Source organism: Pristiophorus japonicus, chromosome 12, assembly GCF_044704955.1.
Source record: "Pristiophorus japonicus isolate sPriJap1 chromosome 12, sPriJap1.hap1, whole genome shotgun sequence".
Lineage (NCBI taxonomy): Eukaryota > Metazoa > Chordata > Chondrichthyes > Pristiophoridae > Pristiophorus > Pristiophorus japonicus.
In genome coordinates this window covers 60,922,988-60,935,044 of record NC_091988.1, presented here as the reverse complement: position 1 = coordinate 60,935,044, position 12,057 = coordinate 60,922,988, and the positions used below count along the sequence as shown (strand labels likewise).

The 12,057-nt window shown below is 40.8% G+C and overlaps 1 protein-coding gene across 3 annotated transcripts in view; it reads right to left on the bottom strand.

The window, feature by feature from the left end:
- Positions 1-425: 425 nt before the first annotated feature.
- Positions 426-12,057, bottom strand: part of traip (TRAF-interacting protein) — a 45,569-nt gene continuing 33,937 nt past the window's right edge. For all 3 annotated transcript variants that reach the window (XM_070895552.1, XM_070895551.1, XM_070895553.1), the window contains exons 14-16: positions 6,978-7,091; positions 5,030-5,080; positions 426-4,329 (exon numbers count right to left, since the gene is read on the bottom strand). In XM_070895552.1, the coding sequence (XP_070751653.1) occupies positions 4,213-4,329; positions 5,030-5,080; positions 6,978-7,091 (282 nt within the window). In that variant the 3' untranslated portion in view covers positions 426-4,212. The remainder of the gene's footprint in view (positions 4,330-5,029; positions 5,081-6,977; positions 7,092-12,057) is intronic.

The window sequence follows — 12,057 nt, the reverse complement described above, 5'->3', positions numbered from 1 at the left end:
AGCTTTTGATCACCTGTGCCAATTTCTACTTGCGGCTCGGTGTCAATTCTTTATCTCATAATACTCCTGTGAAGCACCTTGGGATGTTTCACGTTAAAGGCGCTATATCAATACAAGTTGTTGTTGTTAAAACCTACCTCTGTCACCTGGCCTAACATCTCCTTATGTGGCTCAGTGTCAAACTTTGTTTGATAATGTTTCTGTGATGCGCTTTGGGACACTTTATTATCTTAAAGACGCTATACAAATGCAAGTTGGTGTTGCACCTCCAGTGCTGTACTCAGGTTTAGTCACATACTCTGGATGAGCTGTTATTAGATTTGAACTCACTGATTCCTCAGTGAACATCCAGTGTAACATGTGAAAGTCAGCAGTCTGGATGCTCAAACTGTTCATTTGAAAGGAAAACAAGAGAAAGAAAACAGTTTCATACCAAAATATTTAATGGTCTCAGGTACTTCACAACAAACATACGTAACCCAATACATCCATGTCCAAGAAAGATAAAACATATAATTCAGTTTTTTTAAACGAGCAATTGTACACAGACCAGATTCATCACTGGAATGAACCAAAATAAGATACAGTCGTCTCCAGAAAAGGGCCACGAAACGATTACTTGGGTATTGCTGGAAGGGGCAAAAACCGTGTGCCAAAAACAAAAATACATGTTGACAATGGTGCAGCGCTATGGCAACTGCCACCTGAGTTTAAGTCATTGACTGTACTGCAATCCCAGAAGCTGAAGGCTGCAATTATTTCACACGCGGTCACTTCTCTAATTTGCCCCATTCCAGGCAATTCTTTACTAATTATAGCCCGGGAATTGTAATTATTTAAAAATAATCAACCAAGTCCAACAAAAGATTTCCATTTGATTTGCGTGTTCAGCACAAGTTGTCATGTGCACGCACCAAATGTCTTGGTTCTGCTTCTCAACAGATTATTTATATGCAAAAAATCTTTAGAAGATTGTGGTTCAGTTCGCTTGAGTGCGAGTGTGCCGTTTTGTGCCAATAGGCCATGTTTGTGAACATGTACCATGCCCTGGAGTCACAAGATTCCCTGGTTCTTCCATTTCTGATACCAAGCAACAAGCATCCAATTCCAGATGAAGCGGACTGAAAATGAAAGTTGTTTCATATAAAGGGCTTGGGATAAATACCCAAAGCGAAGTACTATCCTATCAGAAAATTCATCACATCTCAAAACAGACACATCCCAACAGAGACAAACATCGCCCAAGGCATCAAATTTGACCTGCGATTACCATCAATTCCAAGCCCAATAACTGCACAGAACCCAAGCACAATTTTGATCCAAAATATAAAATATACAGATGTTTCGCTCAGCAAAATAAAAATTTAAAAGCCAGTAGATCCATTGCCAAGGTTCACTGGGAAACAGCAGCAGACATTAAACATTAATCATTTCTCTACAGATTGAATTACTGAGAGCATATTTTACAAACAAGTCAATGTGAAAATCTTTGCATCACAGCCCATTTAATCTTTCAATCGCAAGAAATCTTCATCGAAGTCTAACTTTTCTGGCCAAAGTAGCTCTGGATTTGTGGACCAAATTGTTGAAATACTGACTGGCAAAACCTTTTAAAAAAAAAAGTCACCAGAAGATAACGAACTGAAAGGGCATTGCTCATTCTGACACGTGATACCCTACATGGTCATTTATCTCACCAGCCAGTTAGAGTCAGACAATACACAGTGTCAGGCACAGGCTGAATGGCCTCCTTCTGCGCTGCATCATTCTATGCTTCGACAGCAACACCGAAGGAACAGATAGCATTCTTCAATTTCCAATGATCTATTAAGTTTCACCGAGATACTCGTAATGCTGCTCCCATTATCCAAGTCACCATGGGCATTGGTGGTACTCATATGCTGCTCACCTGCAGCCTGACCTATGGGATGCATTGCTGACAAGGCACAGAGAAACCAGCTGGGTAGCCAGAGCAATCCCATTCAGAAGTAAAACTTGTTTTACAAACTGTATCCTTCCTAGATGAGGGTACAGTATAAAATCCGAGGGAAAAAAAAACTAATCAAAATCGAGCAATAATTACAGAATCGATAAAATACAATTTCAGACCGATTAAAAACAACTGTAAACTGATGCTCTCGCTGGTTTTCCAATGGAAGGGACAAATTATTTTTGATTTCCCATTATGATATTAATGGCAGATTTAGGAACTAATTCATGGTTAATAAGCAGGTAGCATTCTTATTTCCCACTGATTGGCTTTTGAAGAAGTGCTGTATATATATATATATAGGGGTTTAAAAATATTTAGAGTGTTGTCCTAAGGTTACATCAACCAGAAGGTTTCAACCTTACTGAAGGTCTTACATTATCATACACTTTTAAAGAGGCAGTCTCACCACCAGATGAAGAAATCACCTCTACTAAAATTAACAGTCAAAAAGAATTAGCCAACTTTTAAACTGTTTTATAAACACTGAGCATTCAATAAAATTGTCTGGAAGAATTACTGAGCCCGACAGTGAAAGGGAGCTGAATTAATGCACACCATTAGTTACAAGATTGTTGAACCTCTCTGGGGCTATTGGCTTTCTCCAATGTTTGCTCAGTCTGGCTTAGCAACCAACCCCAGCCAGCGCCCTCGCTGCCATCGGCCATCACATTTAAAAGGAAATAAAAACAAGAATGGCCAAATAAGGATTGTTTGTAGATTATAAAAGAGGCACCCTCTGCAAAAATCATTTGACTTTATAGGACTCGGGTTATAGGCTTTATAGGCTATAGGACTTATTTTAAAAAGAGAATTACAGCAAATCAGTACATTAAGCAATACAGATCAGCCTACAGCAAAATAGCAATGAAGACCCACACCAGGCCGGGATACTGGATCCCTTAGTGAATCACGAGATGATGCTTCTGCTGCAGCACTGCAGCATTAAAATATTAAACAATTCAAAGTCCTGTGCGAGCAGGGAACCACATGGTGACTGATGGAGCGACCCTCCCTCAACTATGCGCTGATGTACAAAGCAAGTCAACTTCAATGCTGTGAAACTATCGCAAGTATTTGTACTGTTATAAGAATCACTAAGTGTGTTCAAAATTGTGCTGAAACTTAACTTAATCGCCAGCGACAAGAATTTGAAGAGTCCAGCTCCCTGAACATCTTCAATACACAGTGCTGTACTGGCGTTTGCATTGAGGAGTCACCTGTACGTTGTACTCAATCAGGCCAGTTCGAGTGACCCGAATAGACAAGTTAATCCAGTCCAGGGGTTCAGAGGCCACCAAACCCACAAAAAGAAACCCTTAGCTGAATGAATGATCTTCAGCTAAACCCTGGGGCTTCATCGAATCCAGCCCAGACTTGTGGAATGAAAGTCTCCTCTCTTTGCTAACAGCATGTGGAATGGATTGGGGCTGGGTTAGAGATATACTAAAAGCAATTGAACACATAAATGAGCTTGGACAATTCCAGCCTGGTTCCTGAGGTTCTGCAAACTCTTGCGCCCCTACCACAAAACTCTCCCTAATTTGGTACTAAAGTGGCAATCCCATTTAGAGAAGGACGCTGGGTGTAGGAGATAGAAAAATGGCACACTGGTGCAGTAGGTGATGATCGTCTGGCACCAAAACAGTCTCAACAGAGCAGAGAGATTTACTCTGCACCTAACCCATGCAACACTTGACTTGGGATGTTTGATGTTGATGCTGGGTGGATGATGTGTTGTGATCCCCAGTCCTTGCATCTCTCAGCTTGATGAGACAAAACCAAAGTGATATCTGCCATTATTCACAATATAAGAGCAAATTTCTATTCAGAGTGGTTTCCATCCTTTCACCGTATCCTCCCTCCTGTCAGTAGGCGTTGTATTTAACATCTTGTAATGCTATATGATTTAGGCTCTTGAGGACTAGGGTACACCAGTGGGCAACCTGCTGTTGAAACGATTCAGTTGCACCAGTGATGAAGCTCTTGAGATCGTTGACTTTGATCACTTGTCATAGACAACTCTGTAGTCTGTTTGGCTCCTGCTATGTCACATGGTGCAGGCCAGCTACACTCTTCCTGGATGGCTTCAGCCAGTGGTATCAACCATCAGTATTAACACACGACTACAGACAGTACCAGATTGGTTATCCTGGCTTTCAGTCTAGTTCTACCTCATCCAATTTGCAATGTTTTCCTAAAGTTCGGGAATCAGTTCGGATTCATTTAAGGAAATTCTCCAGTTTGGGCTGGTTGCAGATGGCGGTACTTACAATCGTCCGTGACACTTTCTTCCTTTTTGCTTTTAATGGCAGTGGCCGGATGTCAGTAAGTTTAGTCTGAAGAAAGTAATGTTAAAGGAAATCTTTAAAAAAAAATGCAACCTTTAAAAAAACGTCTATTTCCCTCCTTGCATTTTTGGAATGATGTGGAAACATGTGTGTCAACCAGTAGACTGGACCTTGCTGGATTCACAATTCATGGCAGGAACACAAACATCCTGAAAATGTAAACATTGATATGAATCTAAAAAATATCTTTGAAGTATCAATTCTTATTTATCCAATAGTTTCTCCAGCAATGGCTTCTCTTCACACCCCTGCATTTTTACCTTTGGCTTCTCCCAAAGATCCATCCTTGGCCTGTTCCTCTTCCTCTTCCTCATCTACATGTTACTCCTTGGTGACGTGACCTGCAGACCCACCAGCTGTCTCAACCCCTCCACTGTCTCGGTGTTGACAGACCACTTGTTCAATATTCAGTCTTGGATGTGCCATAAGTTCCACCAAACTCTGTATCCCTGTGATCGATTCCATCCCTCTCCCCCCAGCTACTGTCTCTGGCTGAACCAGACTTTTTGCAATCTCAGTGTCCTATTCGACTCAGAGCCGAGTTTCTAGCTCCTTAGCCTCTCCATCACAAAGCCCGTCGACTTCAACTTTGTAACCGCCCACTTTCGTCCTACCTCAGCCCATTTGCTGCAATTATTTTTTAAATTCCGCCCACAAACACATAATTTTCAAATCCAGCAAAGGATACAGGTTCAATAAACTTGGTTCTTCCTCCCAATCCATCGAAGCCAGTCCGCACCTAAAGGGGAAAACAAATTAAGGGACATTAATGGCCCTGATCTTGCGGTAAAAGTAACAGAAAGGCCATCAGCGCGACCTTTTATTTAGGAGTAAATCAGACAGTTCAATCTGCACATGCGAAGTTAAACGGAAATCAGGAAGTTGTCCTCCGATTTGCCCTGTTCCACCACAAGCTTTGCTACACCGGTACCACATTGAGACACACAATATTCAAACATATGAAGGGTGTGAAGTTGTAGTGCTTACCTACTAGATACCCACTAAACACGCCAGAAAAAGTTACTGCTTGTCCATTCAAGTATAAGTGAATTTTTTAACGATATGATAAGTCTTAATTACTGCCAAACAAACTCTCTGGCCCTGAAAATTTACTTTTAGTGTGGAGTCTCATTCCCTCAGATTTTAATTATTGTCAGATATATATAAAGTTTTTTGTCCTTTATCTTTTTTATATCTCTCCCTCTTAATTCCATCTTTCTTCCCCTCTCTATTTTGCTTTCTGTATATGATTTTACACTGAATTAAATGTTCTAACTTACACTTCCTGGTTTAGACTCTGCATGTCTCAGTAAGGATTCTTCAATCTGATTGACAGAGGAGACAAACCATTGCTTCCCCTGTAGAGGATGCTAGAAATTCTGTGGGCAGGTGCAAGTGCAATGAAGGGCTCTGTGAAATCTGAGCTGTTATGAGCTAGTGCACCAAGTATTATATATCAGATAAAAAGAGACCAGTCTGCATAAAACACCTCTACTTAGGCTGTTTCTGATCAACAATTCGGGTATATAGCATAGTGGTTGTGTTACTGGACTAGTAATCCAGAGACCTGGATGAATGATTCAGAGACATGAGTTCAAAACTCACCACGGCAGCTGGGGAATTTAAATTCAATTAAAAATAAATCTCTGGAATAAAAAGCTAGTATCAGTAATGGTGAGCATGAAACTACTGGATTTTTGTAAAAACCCATCTAGCTCACTAATGTCCTTTCGGGAAGGAAATCTGCTGTCCTTACTCAGTCTGGCCTATATGTGACTCCAGACCCACAGCAATGTGGTTGATTCTTAACTGCCCTCCGAAATGGCATGGCAAGCTACTCAGTTGTATTCAAGGCAGCGGCTCACCACCACCTTCTCGAGGGAAATTAGGGATAGGCATTAAATGCTGAACTTGCCGGCGATGTCCACATCCCATGAATGAAAAAAAATTGGAAGATACAAGATGGAAATAAAAGGCACTAATAAATGTACAATTCTCTCTCTTTATAAAATTGAATTCCAACAGATGTCCTTTGGAGATGGTCGCTGTCTTCTTGCGTACAATAGAAAAAAAAATTGGATTCATCCTGAATTCTGGACACTTTTTGAAATCTCCAGCTCAGAATTGGCACGACCCATGACCCATTGGTCTTATCACGAATTTAATTCAGAACCACATGGAGTTATGGTGGTCGATACCGACAGTCAGACTGCCCTCCCAAACCTCTGTCACCAAGTCCCTCTCCCAGCTGCTGCCCTCCTCGCTTTCGACTTATTGCATGACTGGGAATACACCTCCTGCATAAACTATTAATAGCTTTAAAACAAAATCTCAGTATGACAATAATGCCAAGTAGTGGAGTTTTTTTTTTTTAAAACAGCACAATGGTCGAATGTCTAGGTTAAATCCCCCTGCTCCCCCCACCAATAAATACTTTACAATTAAATGTTTCAGGCACAAGTCTAATCTGAAATGGTTAGCTTCAACAATAATACACCAAAACAAAGACACACGTTTTCCATCAGGTCAGAGGGGAGCCTGGCCTTGATTGGACCTATAGCACCTCTGAGTGAGAGACAAGTATACTGATAGTAGTCCCTTCTGAAGGGAGTGGATGCGATTCGCGTTACACTTACGGATCCTCGGTTTGTGTGTGGATCCAAGAAGCTCCCATATGGTTTCTTTTGGAATAACATGGAATTTCTGAGGAGTGCTGGCAGAATATGGTCATCCTCATCTTTGTTCATTTTCTTAAAAGATATAGAAGGGAAGTTTTGTGAAGATTACTGCAATTCAAATCTCAAATGCCTGCTCAATGTGAAGTAAAACTGGGCTCCAATCCCTTCCCGCCACCATCTCTTAACCCGACAAATCCAGTCACACCGTCAGCTTATTAACAGTTACATCCCCCCTGGCCCCGCCGCCTCCCAATTCCCCAGACAATACAAATTGCTATTTCCCATCTTTATGAGATTATGGGGCTAGTTGAGATGCCTTTGGAATTCTCTGCCCCAGAAAGCTGTGGATGCTGAGTCTCTTGAATATATTCAAGGCTGAGATAGATAGATTTTTGGGGTCTAAGGGGATCAAGGGATATGGAGATCGGGTGGGAAAGGAGGGTTGAGGTCGATGATCAGCCATGATCTTATTGAATCACACTGAAGCAGGCTCAAGGGGCTGCAATGCCTACTCCTGCTCCTATTTCTTATGTTCTTAAGATTTTCAGTAAAAACAAAAAAACCCTTCATAAATCTTAATATTTCTTTGTTTTGCGGGTTCATTATCATTTTCTTCATGTAAACTGGATCTTGATGAAACGATCAAAAAATAAATTAAATTAAGCAACAATAAAAAAGAAGCCAGCTCGATCTGGAGAACATTAAAGAATTTTTGCTGAATAAACTGAAAGATAATTGAAGTCAGTTATTTGGATGTAACTTATTTAGAGGAAGCATGGTAAATGTGAATTGTACGTTTGTAGCTCAACGCTGCTTTCTCCCAGCTCTACGTGTCGTCAATGGCTGCACGCACGGGCACGCTTTGCAGTAAGAGGAGTAGCGACGTCCAAAATCGTTGGCCGTGCGTCAATTCGGCATTGTATGCCGACTGTCGTCATACGCCTGGTAATTAAAATACTTTCGCGCCAGAAGACAACTGGAGCGAGATGGCCCCCATTTATTCCTAGTGAAGGAGTATGGGGAAAAAGCAGGAATATGGTGTTGAGATAATCAGCTATGATCATATTGAATTTAATGGCGGTGCAGGCTCGAAGGGCCGAATGGCCTACTACTGATCTTATTTTCTATGTTTCTGAACATCGGCCTCAACCGCCGGTGCTAAAGGTTCCAATTTCTAGGCCACAGTGTACAACTTCGGCACAGAGTTGCTGAGTCGTCCACATACCAGCAGATGACTCAAAAGGCAGAGGCATGGAGAGACATCACCTATGTACCCCTTCATCCAGATGACAGACAAGTGGAGGAATTAAAGAAGCAAAGGGGAAAAAAATAAATGGCTGCATTTAAACCATTAAAAATATGAGATTATAAGAGTGAGCTACACCAGTAAGGATATAGTACCCCACTTTATAACATTTAGGATAAGGTACCAATTCACACAAAACTAATACCCGAACTGTTTTTGTAACTAATATTATGCACCACTAATATGGTCTAAGAGAGAGAAATTTCACAGTACCACACCTGGAGTACTGCGTACAGTTTTGGTCTCCGTATTTAAGGAAGGATATACTTGCATTGGAGGCTGTTCAGAGAAGGTTCACTAGGTTGATTCCGGAGATGAGGGGGTTGACTTATGAAGATAGGTTGAGCCTATACTCATTGGAGTTCAGAAGATCTTTCAATAAAGATCTTACTGAAACTTATAAGATAACGAGGGGGCTCGACAAGGTGGATGCAGAGAGGATATTTCCACTCATAGGGGAAACTAAAACTAGGTGACATAGTCTTAGAATAAGGGGCCGCCTATTTAAAACTGAGATGAGGAGAAATTTCTTTTCTGAGAGTTGTAAATCTATGGAATTCTCTGCCCCAGAGAACTGTGGAGCCTGGGTCATTGAATATATTTAATGCGGCGATAAACAGATCTTTAAGTGATAACGGAGTAAAGGGTTATGGAGAGCGAGCAGCGAAGTGGAGCTGAGTCCATGATTAGATCAGCCATGATCTTACTGAATGGCGGAGCAGGCTCGGGGGGCCAAATGACCTACTCCTACTCCCATTTTTTATGTTCTTGTATCCCCCGATCACCACCACAATCACCTTAAACCAACAGGCAATTGTTGGGGGGGCAAATATTGCTGGGTTATAACACTGCTTGTTAAAACTTCATAAAAACAGCTCAGTTAAACTCCGTTGTGAATCTGTGTTGCAGTTTTTCTCCAAGGGGCAGCTATGCTGTGCTGCCAGTTGGCAGTAATGCTGTCCTTGCAATGTAGCGAGAACTGCATGTTACAAGTTTCAATTTTATTTGAAACTTTTAAAAGTAAAAAAACAAATGTTAGTATAGATTATTTCTTAAAATTGATATTAATTTCTGGCTTACCACAACCTTCTCAGGGCAACTAGAGACGGGCAATAAATGTGACCTTGTCAGTATCGCTCACATCACATGACCAATTAAAAATAAATCGGACTCAAATCAAACATTTCTTGCATGTCATTCTTAAGTCAGTTTGTATTGCCTATTTAAAGTACCATTTTCTTTTAAGGTGTGATTTTCAGTTTTCATTTATAACATAAAAAGTGGGGTTGGGGGGGGGGAAGGAAGTAGAGCCCAAATTCAAAGAAAATAAGTAAAAATCAGTTTTTATTTTGAAAATCGCTAAGTGATGGGGTATCAGCAATATTGCCGCTAAGCTGCGCAGCCATCTGCAAAGTGCCGCACAGGCCGCTCATTGGCTTTTACATTATCGATACTGCACATGTGCAAAAATTTGATTGAGCTGCGCATTGGGGGAGGCAGGCGCGCAGGAGGCGTTGGGTATCGGCATGCTCCAGTGTAATATGTTTCCGTGATCACAAAATACCATTCAGCTACTTCAGAGGTGAAATACATTTACAGTATTTGTGAATGGACTGTGCACTGCAGCATTGACTGTTACAATGTATATTTAAAGTAACTCATCACTAACATAGTATCAGAAGCACAATTTGTTTTTAAAGTCTGACAGATATGAAATAGCACATACTGCAAAATTACATGTTAGCATCTATTGTGACCGTTTTGTGGGGTATATCCATTTTGTTGATAACATTGCTATAGTCATCAAGGCTCTTCAGATATACTTCATTTTGCTTCATCGCCCATCATATTTTCAGAGTGTAATAGCTTTTAATGGAATAAATCTTCATTCCTTTCTTGTTCCATGTACATAAGAACATAAGAATTAGGAGCAGGAGTTGGTCATTCTGCTGCTTGGCTAATCTTCTACCTCAACACTTTCTTGCACTATATCCCCATATCCCGAGATTCCCTTAATATTCAAAAATCTATCGACCTCTGTCTTGAATATACTCAACGATTGAGCCTCCACAGCCCTCTGGGGTAGAGAATTCCAAAGATTCACCACCCTCAGTGAAAATATTTCCCCTCATCTCTGTCCTAAATGGGCGTTATAAACCATACACGCGTTTAATTTACTCATAATCCTGGTTGAAAGGTGCACTTCAAGCTGATGAATAGGTGGTTGGTATTCAGAAGTCACCCATATGAGTGGTGCATAATATTAGTTACAAAAACAGCTCGGGTATTAGTTTTGTGCGAATTGGTACCTTATCCTAAATGTTATAAAGTGGGGTACTATATCCTTACTGGTGTAGCTCACTCTCATAATCTCATATTTTTAATGGTTTAAATGCAAGCCTATTAAATTTTGCCATAACGCCTCTTCGAATACCACGTTCAATTTCCATTTGGCATCACGTGTCAGGTGTGATAGGCATGATATCACACTTAAACTCTTAATAAACAGTGACTAAACAGAGGGGAGTAAGGTCAGGAACTTGGGCTGGGAGAGGCTTTTGTTGGGTTGGGGAGCTCTATCCTCTCTGAAGTCAGAATGGCTCGAATTATACTTTGCAACGTCACTCAGAACTTGGGCTGGGCGGTTCCAATTACACACTCCAGGGAAACTTTTGGGTGTGGCTTATCATCCAAGGGGACCAATCAGCAATCAGGTCATGTGATAATGGAGATCTAATCAGAGCATTTTTACAGTGCAAATAACTGCATCCCTTAATAAAGGTACCTGAAGTAACCTACCTTCCAGAATTTGGCACTGAAAGTCAGGCCCCGGGATGCATGTTAATGAGGTCCTTGTGCACGTTATGTACACGTCGTTGCGCAATGCGCATAACATGACGAACGGAATGCATGCATATCTCAGAATCCACCAAGACAAGGGAGAACTGATCTTTTTCCAGGTAAAAATTGGTAGATTGTATTTTTTTTTTAAACAACAGATCCACCAACCTGGAAAATTTGGGAATTTATTAGTGAAAATTTGCAAATTCTGATTTTAAGGATCTCTAGTTATGCTTAGGCTATAGGAAGAATATCAGCGAGTGCATATATTCAGCCACCCTGTGCTCCCAGTGTGGAGCCTCACTGGGCGGTAACACAGGTCAGTGACAGGGTTATGACGCTGTAGCAATGATTCTTCGATCGGTCGAGAGAGGCTCTGTGCTAAGGTGCAAGGTCACTGAATCAAGCTTTATGTTCAAAGCTTTGTGGCTCTGTTTGTATACAAATTCTCTTCCTGGCTCTTGAGTTTTTAGGTGAAATTTTTCAGCTAGCGTGGCTTTATTGATAAATGGGCAGTAATTGCAATGTACTTACTAATAATCAAGTATGATCACCATCCATCAGCAAAAGGTCACAAATAATAGAAAAATATGAATAAAACATAATGTAAATTTTAAACTATACGAGATTCCAGGGATCACAAGGGGGAAAATGGTGGTTAAAATTCCTATAGTTTTGCTCATGTAGTTGATGGAGTGTTCTGAATTCTTGAATTAAACAATCCTGCAATGATTCCAAGTAGCCATTAACTTCTACAATAATCTGCACCGCACCAGCCCCCCACTGATCAGATTACATTGCAATCTCGCTGTTTATTCTTCAGAAAATTTAGCAAATTCAGTCTTCGAAGGCAGCATTAGAATGACTGCTTCTGCAAAGATTATAAGTAAG